This window comes from Pteropus medius, unplaced genomic scaffold (assembly GCF_902729225.1).
Source record: "Pteropus medius unplaced genomic scaffold, Ma_sr-lr_union100, whole genome shotgun sequence".
Classification (NCBI taxonomy): domain Eukaryota; kingdom Metazoa; phylum Chordata; class Mammalia; order Chiroptera; family Pteropodidae; genus Pteropus; species Pteropus medius.
In genome coordinates this window covers 1,259,198-1,268,464 of record NW_024354504.1, presented here as the reverse complement: position 1 = coordinate 1,268,464, position 9,267 = coordinate 1,259,198, and the positions used below count along the sequence as shown (strand labels likewise).

The 9,267-nt window shown below is 64.6% G+C and overlaps 1 protein-coding gene across 1 annotated transcript in view; it reads left to right on the top strand.

Annotated features, from left to right (window-relative positions):
• The window catches only part of EIPR1 (EARP complex and GARP complex interacting protein 1), an 83,212-nt gene extending 79,827 nt beyond the window's left edge, over nucleotides 1-3,385 (top strand). The window contains exons 6-8 of the mRNA XM_039855036.1: nucleotides 288-474; nucleotides 526-893; nucleotides 2,854-3,385. Of these exons, the coding sequence (XP_039710970.1) occupies nucleotides 288-474; nucleotides 526-893; nucleotides 2,854-3,028 (730 nt within the window). The 3' untranslated portion in view covers nucleotides 3,029-3,385. The remainder of the gene's footprint in view (nucleotides 1-287; nucleotides 475-525; nucleotides 894-2,853) is intronic.
• Nucleotides 3,386-9,267: the final 5,882 nt, after the last annotated feature.

Genomic DNA, 9,267 nt, shown 5'->3' with positions numbered 1-9,267 from the left:
ATGTGTATACATGAGTGCGTGATTGTGCGTGTGTATGCGTGTGCATGCTTGTATATGCATGTGTGCATGCAGAGGAAATGCCTAGAGGCATCCGAGCCAAGCTGATGTCAGGAGCCCTCGCTTAGTCCGGGGGGCACGTCCCAGGAGAGCCGACTGTAGTCTCCGAGTTCTTTGAATTACCAAAAGCTATATCAGAAAATTTAAAATCAGCAAGTTTAAAAATCCGGATGGTTGTGCCCAGTTGTAACAGATTCGGTGAGTGGCCATAATTGCTGCTGGCCGTGCAGAAACGCCTGTCCCCCTGGCCCCTACGTGTGGGCTGTTGGGCGCTGTCCACTGTCCTTCGGGCCCGCAGCCGCCCGGTGTGGCGGGCACTCAGTCCTGCAGGCTCGGGCGTGTGTGGGCGAAGAGGCCCGGCGACCCCGACCTGGCCCCCACCTGCCCCCGCACTGCTCCTCCTGGGCAGGGCCCGGGGTTCGGCTCCGGGTCACGGGTGGTTTCTGGACCACATTTTCAGGGTTTTAGGGAGCCTGTGCGCAGTGTGGGGCAGGCAGCCTTTCTGCCCCGAGCCTTGTGCCCCCCCTGGGCCTGTCTGTTGGGGTGCAGGGGCATGCACTCAGCCCGTCCTGTGCTGGATGCCACCGTGGTCGGCGCGCCTTCGGAACGGGTGCCCGGCGGTCCCCGGGGCCCAGCCCAGCGGCGCGTCCCTGTCCTCTGCCCCTCAGGGTGTGGAGCGTCCGCTACAACCACTCGCACGACCAGCTCGTCCTCACGGGCAGCAGCGACAGCAGGGTCACCCTCTCCAACATGGTGTCCATCTCCTCCGAGCCCTTCGGCCACCTGGTGGATGATGATGACCTGAGTGACCAAGAGGAGCGCCGTCCAGAGGAGAAGTAAGCGGGGCCGGGGCTGCGGGCGCTTCCCTTCCTGCGGGCACCCCGGCCTGCAGACACCCCGGCCTGCAGACACCCCGGCCTGGCGGCCCTGGGCGTGCGGTGTCAGCCCCCAGGGCGTGTCTGGCGGGGACCGAAGGACACTCTGTGTCCCTGTCTGTAAGTGCCGACGGTGACGATGATGGGAACCAGCGCTCACGGGGCGTCACGGTGCTGAGAGTCGTCATCATCAGGGTCCTTCTTCGCTGTCGTGGCTTCGAGCGTGTGATTCAGAGTTGCAGGCTGTTTGGCCTCTCGGGCCGGGGCAGGGCGGGGACTGTGGGCCACCCTCCCGCCCCTGACGCTGGCTGGGTCCCCAAGACTCCACGAGGCGTGGTGCTCGATGGGCGTCTTCACAGACGCGCCGTCTTGCAGTGTACCTTCCAGAGCTGTTTCCCAGCGCTGACCACGCGTCGGGGTGCATGCCCTGAGACACGTGCAGGGCCTGGGGGCTCGGGGTGTGTGCAGGTCAGGCTGCTCTTCGTGCACAGTGGGGCGCCCGGCCCTTGTCGGGGCTGCATCTTCTCTGCGTGGGAGAGAGGGGAGGCCTTTGCCAGCCGTGCGGTGTGCAAGCGGACCCCTGCTTCTGGAGTGGGTTCGTCTGCGGGGGGCGTGAGCACAGCGCACACAGGACCCCAGAGGTCACGTCCCCGGACTCCCGAGGCGAGGATTCTGGAACAGTCTTGCTTGAGTTGACGTTTGAGCCGTACGGTCAGCAGCCATTGGCTCTGCATCTTCCTGCTGTCGGTCGTGGGAGCTCTTTCCCCGCAGCCTGAGCCTGGCCGGGAGCTGCCGGGGACGCCACCGCACTCGGGGTGTCTTCCACAGAGTGACCTGCGGCGTGTCTGTCTCTCGACTCAGCTGCTTTTCTGTTTAGCCGCGTGGGAGCACAGCCTCGGGGCACACTCGCCGTGCGTTCAGCCAAGCGGTCACTGTCACACAGCTGGACCAGGCGCCCCAATGTCCCCTCTGCTCGTGGCCACGCAGGAATCCGTGCCCCGTCTCTGTGGGTGGAAGCTGGTTGGCCCCTTGGCTGGCATCTGTGGGCTTCTCGCGCATCTTGCCATCCACACAGTGGCTTCGAGGCACGTTGGGAGGGAGGGAACACTTGTGGCTGGCAGTCCAGCCAGGAGCGATGACACCGCCTGGTGTCCCCACGATGTCCTGCAGCCTGGCTGCTGCGGTCTGTCCACAGGCTTATTAAATTCTGATCAGAATCCCCTGAGAGGACGTCACGCGGTGTTTCTGACAGCAGCTGGCGACCACGGCGGGCCCCCTCATGGGAACCGGGCCGTGGCCCTGCGTTTCGGCTGCGTTCGGGGCACCACGCTGGGTCAGGGCACAGCAGCCTCTGCCCGCGAAGGATCCGGGGGCCCCGGAGCACAGCGCACACCGAGCACAGTGTGTTTGTGAAAAGGAAGAAAAGTGCCGAAGCAGCGTGTGCCGGGTCGATACGTGTCCCCTGCACTGTGTGCGTGTGTGGGGCGGGCTGGGTGTGGCCCTCAGAACGGGAAGCCTGCGCAGCCCTGAGGTCCCCTCGCTCACGCGTGGGCGTCAGCACACGAGCGTCCCCTGGTCCCGCTGTGTCTCGTTCAGAGGGAGGTGACGGGGACAGTGGCCTGTCCAGCTCCTCCGCAGTGAGGCTGGGCTGGGCAGTCCCTTCTGCTCAGGTGTCACAGGCAGGTGTCACTCTTTACGTCAGTTTCTCGGTTCCCCTGATCATCTCCCAGCCAGCGCCCCGAGCCGAGGCACCCCTGGCGGCTGTCCCAGGGCCTGTTGCCAGGTGGCCCCTGCGGCCTTGGTCAGCTTCCTGTGCCCCTGCGGCAGCCGCCGTCGGCCCCGCTCGGGCCCCCTGGCCTTCCCGCGGCGTGGCGAGGAGGCCGAGCCGCGCCGCCTCACGCACGTCTCTGGTGCCCTCCAGGAGCCAGGAGCCCCCGCAGGACAGCGTCATCGCCACGTACGAGGAGCATGAGGACAGCGTGTACGCCGTGGAGTGGTCCTCCGCCGACCCCTGGCTGTTCGCCTCCCTGAGTTACGACGGGCGGCTGGTCATCAACAGGGTCCCCCGGGCGCTGAAGTACCACATCCTGCTGTGACCCGCGCTGGCCCGTCTGGGCGCGGCGCGGTCGTGTTCCAGACAGGGTGTGCTCTGCGGCCGCCGGGCTTTCCTCTGGAGCGGGCGACGGCAAATGACGACGGCACATCTGCCGGTGCCACAGCCGACCCTGAGTCCGGTCGCCCCAGCCGCACTGGGGACGCCGTCCGCTGTCCTGGGGCCGCCCGCCGGTCACCTGCCGGTCACTGCTCACGCTCTCTCTTTCTCTTAAGGATGTTGGGATTTCACTTAAAAAAACTTTGAAAAAAAATCTAAAAATAGCAACTTTGTTTCTATAATATTAAGTTGCCTTTCTCTTGAGACTAAAATGGAATAAATACGCAAGGCCGTCCCCCTGCACGGGCTCCTGCTCATTCTTCCAGGGGCTGCCCCCACATGGCCTCGTCACCGGGTCCCTGTTCATCCTCTCAACCTGGGCAGGGGCCAGAGCACCCTCCCCATTGTCCCCTCCGGCCACAGCTCGTGGGAGCTGCCCCATATCCTGGGTCTGACCGGCTCGCGCCAGGCCCAGCTGGGAGCCCTGCCCGTCAGTGGCCAGGTGTCCGTCAGCCTCAGCACCCAGTCCCCAGGAGCCCTCCTGTGCTGGGTCCCCTCGCGTTACTGGTGGCATGGGTGACGCGGCTCCTCGTCACCGGCAGGCACACTGCTCCCAGGTCGCCCAGTGCTCTTGCCCGTCGCCCCTCCCGGGGTCTGCCGTGGGCGCTGGGCCCGCACTGGCCAGAGGTCCCTGCAGGGGCCAGGCATCCTCTGGGACCCCGGGTTTCCTGCTCTAATGAGAGTGAGGGACAGGAGCTGCTTTCCGGCTCGCTTGGGGCTCAGGTCGGTTCTTCCCAGACAAGCCTCAGGCTGCAACCTGACTCATTCCCGGTGGCCGGAGCCACTGCTGTCCCTGGAGTGTTAGTGTGTCATTCCTGAGGAGCATTCTGAGTTTCATTTCTTCTTTTCAAGGCTGAGAGATTGTGGGGCAGAGTGGGGTTTGGGCATGTGAGGACAGGTGGGCCAGTGGGGGATGAGGCGCCGCATGGGCTCTGGGGGGGGAGGTCACGCTGTGGGCTGTGGGGGGAGGGGCGCGCGTGGGCTCTGGGGGCCTGACCACCTCTGGATCAGAAGCTCCTGCAGTCTGGCTGCCCCACTTGTGAACCAGAGAGGGAGGGAAGGCAATGTGGCAGGAGGCACTTAGCCAGGACTGCGGGACGCAGAGAAGGGACGGTGCACGACGCGCCTTGGAAAGGCCACTAGCAAGGCCTTGAGCCTAAGAGGTGAAGGAGCAGGGTTTTCTGGGTAACCGAGTGGATGGGGACAGAGACGGGGGGATCTGTGTGGCCCCGCCGCCTGTGGTGCAGGGCGGCCATGAGTTTAGTTTCGGGCACAGCGAGTTTGGGACACCAGCAGGACTGCAGGGGGGGAAGGCCCGGGGGCAGCCGGACGCGGAGGGCCCGGAGACCCCGGGTTCCCATCAACACCCAGGGGGCCAGCGTGAACCCTGTGCCCTAGTCAGCTCAGCTGCCGTGACAAGTGCCACAGGCAGAGTGGCTTCTACCGCATGAACAGCACACCGATTCCTTAGTCGGAGCTGCAAGTCCGAGTCGGTGGCCCTTCCCGTCGGCTGCTAGTCCCATCCTGGGGGGCACGCTCACCAGGCCGTGCCTCTGAACACCATCGCCTGGGGGGTCAGGCCCCAACACATGAATCTGGGGGCACAGCACCTGGAGGGGTGGGCATTGGGAGGAGGGAGGACCGAGCACCGAAGCCCGAGGGTGCCAGCTGCCACACTTCTTGGCTCAGAAAGAGCACGTCTGAGCACGGTTACCGAAAAGCGTGGAGCCCAGAGCTTCTAGTCCAGGCTCGGCGACGGGCTGGGTGGGACCTGCCTTTTACACCAGGCTGGCGTTTCTCAGGGGGCCCCCGGGGGCCTTGTCTGGGAGATGAAGTCACTGCACCCCCATCTAACTCCCAGGCATTTGCCAAAATTAAAAGAGGAAATTGGAGGTGACTGTCACCCCTACAAGTGGAGCAGTGCGCTCCCGCAGTGCAGGGCAGGACGGGGGGCTGGTCACAGACTCCTGGTTCCCAGGAGGGGCCCTCCAGGCAGGTGGGGGAGAGGAACCCAACACCCCACTCCAACACGGCACGACGCGCCCAGCCCTGGTGACGCCGCCATCGTAAGGATCCGTGGTGACCTGGCCTCGAGTGTGTCATCGCTCCAGAAGGCATCTGGGGACAAGCTGCTGCTGGTCGCTCGGCCACATCCGGGGACCGCTCGTGGTTCACGGCTCCTTCCTGGGAAAGAGGCCTATAGTCAAGTACAGGCCAGTGGGGCATTTGTCTGCGGGTGGTCCAGACACGGGAAGCCACACAGCAGCAGCACGGGCCCCTGGGTTACTGGGGACAGAAGGGAGAGGCGGGGCACCGGAGCCCTGCTGGTGGCCCTCCACGGGGGTGCATCATGCAGGATGCCTGTCCCGGCCAGTGGTGGACCAGCAGGAGTGGCCAATCATCCTGGCTCCTCCCGCCGAGGGGCGTTCCCTTCGCTGAGAATCCCCAGCGTCTCCCCAGGGCCAGGCCGTGTGCTGCCCTGGCGGTTGGGACAGCCTGTCCCGCCTCCCTGGTTCGGGCCTCATGACGCGTGCTCGCTGTCGTGAGATGTCAGCGCAGGGCCCGTGGGACGGAGGGCCTCACACGGGGCTGGACGCGCGGCTGCGCGACACTTAATTCACAAAATGACTGGGACACCTAGGAGCCTTGGGATAATCAGCTGTCGTTAAAAGCGTCGAAGGCCGGTTACCCAGAGTACAGAAGCGGTGCAGGGAATTAGCGAGCTCGCCCCCCTCCCGTCCTGCGTGAGGGCCTGCAGCCCAGCCTCTGCGGTGCTGGGGCACAGGGGCTCCTGGAGGGGGCGGGGCACAGAGCCTCCTGGAAGGTGCGGGGCACCTGTGCGCCTGGCTGGGCCTTGCCGGGAATGTGCCACGTGCTACTTTAGAAGGCAGATTTGAGCTGAGGCGAGAGGTTTGTGAGCTCGGCGTTCGCACGAGCCCCGAGTCTCTGAGCTTTGCCGCTGCCCCTGTAAACTGAGGGCAGTGCTGCCTCCTTCGCGGTGGCCGTGTGCCGCGACCTGGTGCTTGCAGCAAAGCACTACACTAGTGGGGCAGGCGGCAGCCGGTCGCCTCGGCGTGGGGACCCTCTGGGGCAGGGATGGGGACAGATGGCATGCTGTGTGCACAGCATCCGCCTCTGCTGGCGGGTGGGCTGTGCGCGTGGGGCTGGAACCGTGGGCCGGTGTCACTGTCCCTGGAGGCTTCGCGGTCACGCGCGGGGTTGGGTCAGCCGCAGTGCCCTCTCCGGCCCCTCCCGCGGCTGGTCGTTCTCACGGTAGCGGCTCAGGGCTCTGGGACCGGAGCTGCAGCGTCACTCTGCCCTGCACTGGCCGAAGCTGTAGCAGCCGGCCGAGGCGACAGTGTGCCATGCGTCCTGATGACGCGTAGCCCTGCCTTTCGGCTGTCGGCGAGCACCCGGTGTGGGCTGTGACCCTGCCTCTGGCACCCAGCCCTGCGAGGTCTCGTTCCACCTGCGGACTCAGGACGTGGCCAGTTGTCTTACGGCGTCAGCTCCGTCTGTTAAAAACGTCCATGTTTTAGCAGTAGAGCTCGTTGTGGACAAGACTCTTCCTGCACAGGGAATGGGCGTAGGGGGCGGCCGCCTGAGACCCACCTGCGGCTCTGGCTCTCTCTCGAGGGCTAGCCCACGGCCTGAGCCTGGGCGAGGGCACCACTGCAGGCGCTGGCAGCGGCTGTCCACACCCGCCTACGGCGGCCTGCTCCGTGTCCCGCAGGCTGAGGCTTCCCGCAGCCCTTATGCACACCTCTGGGGAAAGCTGGGCTTGTTCTCCTTGGGGGCCCTAAAAACACAGCGCAGCCCCCGCCCCGGGCACCCTGCTTAGGGAGCAGACGTGGCTTCAGGAGTGGCATCTGCTGCTGCTGAGGCTTCGTGAGGCCCCGCCCTTGGCCATGGAGCGGGCTGCACGTGTGCAGGGCTGCACAGGGGTGTGACATGGGGGCATGACGCGGGGCCTGTAGGTACACACGGCATGGCAGGGACAGTGCACGGTGCCACGCTCCAGCCTGCCATCTCCAGACCCCAGCAAGCAGGTGGGTGGCCCCCAGGAGCCCTGTCCCTGAAGGAGGAGGACTCGCTGAGGCCGCCTCTCCCAGGACCAACAGGACGAGAGGGGGAACGAGCCCGCCCCTGCGAAGTACTCTGTGGGGCCCCCCTCCCAGCACAGGAGCCAAGGCCGCCCCCGCTTTTCTTTACAAGTTTTTTTGTGTGCATGTCTGGCAATTTTTAAAACTAATAAACTTTTTAAAAATCTGGTTTTTTTAATTGATAACTTTAACAAATGTATTAGTCATATTAAAAAAGGTTTAAAGCAGTTTTTTGTTTCTAGAAAATTGAGCAGAAAAAAAGAGAGAGTCGTGTGTACTGCCCCCTCCCATTTCCCCCGGATTCCTGTTCCTGTGGTGACAGCTTGTTACAACTGAAGAGCCAGTGTCGATACATCATTACGGACTGAAGTCCATCCTTTCCACCCCGGCACCCCCTCGGCGGCGGCGTCTGTGGGGCTGGGCACATGCGTAACAACACGTGTCCACCCCTGTTGCACTACAGAGTCGATTCACTGCTCTGAAACCCTCTGTGCTCCCCCATTCATCCCCCTCCCCCCAAACCCTGACAACCACCGATGCTGCTACCTTTCCCGTAGATTCTCCTTCCCAGAATGCCAGGCGGGTGGCATCGACAGGATGTAACCTTTTTAGATTGGTGTTTTTCTTTTATTGCTGAATAATATTCTTTTGTCCGGATGCACCGCCGCTGGCCTGCCCATCGCCTCCTGGAGGACGCCCCGGTGGCCCTGGCCACGATGAGTGTCACTGCCCTGAGCGCCCGTGCGCAGGTGTCTGTGTGGACGGCGGTTTCGTCTCCTTGGGGAAAACACCTGGTTCCCTTTCACCCCCGTCGTCCGGGCACCCGGCACATGGCATGTGATCAGATGAGCTCCCCTTAGCACCCTGTCGGCACGACCGGTCAGCGACGGTAGCCTGGCCCTCCTGAGCTCCTCGCGCCGCGTGCGCAGGCCTGGTGTCCACTCACTTCTGGACGCTGCCGCCCCCAGGCCCTCAGGCACGTTGAGGAGCCCCCTGTCGTTCCTGACCTCGGTGGGTGTCACTGGAGACACCTGGGGTCGCTGTGGCTCTTCCCCTCCTTCACCCCCCACCTCGGGAGCCCAGGTCCCCGCAGTCCCCCGACGCCCCCACGTCCGTCACCCCTGCTCTCACCTCCATCCGTGCTCCCATCTGTCGGAAAAACCTTGCTGAACGCGACCCTGGCCTGTGTCCCCCCTGCCCCATAAACTCCTTCAGGTCACCAAGCTCCTCGTCCGGGCGGCTGCTGAGGGGGGCGTGAGGGCGTCATGGCTTTGTCAGGAGGATGGGCAGCCTCGTCCGGGGGTCCGCGTGGGGGCCGCAGGAGGGGCTCACGGCTGGAGTGTCACACAGTGACACTGCGTTTGAGCCCAGGTTCTTTGCACCTCGGGGTTGTCACGCTGGGCCGAAGGGGCCTCATCCCGGGCTGCACTCTGAGAGGTGGGAACCTGCTGCTCCAGCGTCGCTGCTCCCGGCCCAGCTAATGCGCCCCCCAGCTGGGCCCAGCCCAGTGTCTGCGTAATGAGCAGACGTCCTGCCCGCAGCCCTCCTTAGCTTCCCAGGACCTGTCTGTGTGGGAGAGGGCCATGGCCTGGGGGCCTCGGGGCCTCGGGGGCCACAGAACGCTGCACTGCCTGTTTGGCCTCTTCTCGGGGACAGTGGGCCCCCCATGAGGACACTGCAGCCGTCACTGCTGTCCCTTTGTCACCGACTTCATTTAGGTGCGGGGCCGAGCCCTGAGCCCGTCAGCTCCGGCACTGCACCCCGGTTGCAGTCGCCCCCGTGTGCAGGGGAAGGCCATCCCTCATGCCCTGCTTCTGGGGAGACAGTGAAGGCCATGCAGGCCCGGCCATGCTCTCGCGTGTGGGGCGCCGGCTACGTGGGGGCGGGGCGGGCCGGGGACGCAGGTGTGCCTGAGCTTCGTCACTGCAGGCTCGGGTGTCGCTCGGTCTAAATAAGGTGAAACCCACGAGGTTCGCGTGGCAGCCGCCTGGTGCAGAGAAACAGCATGGTCTGGGGGCCA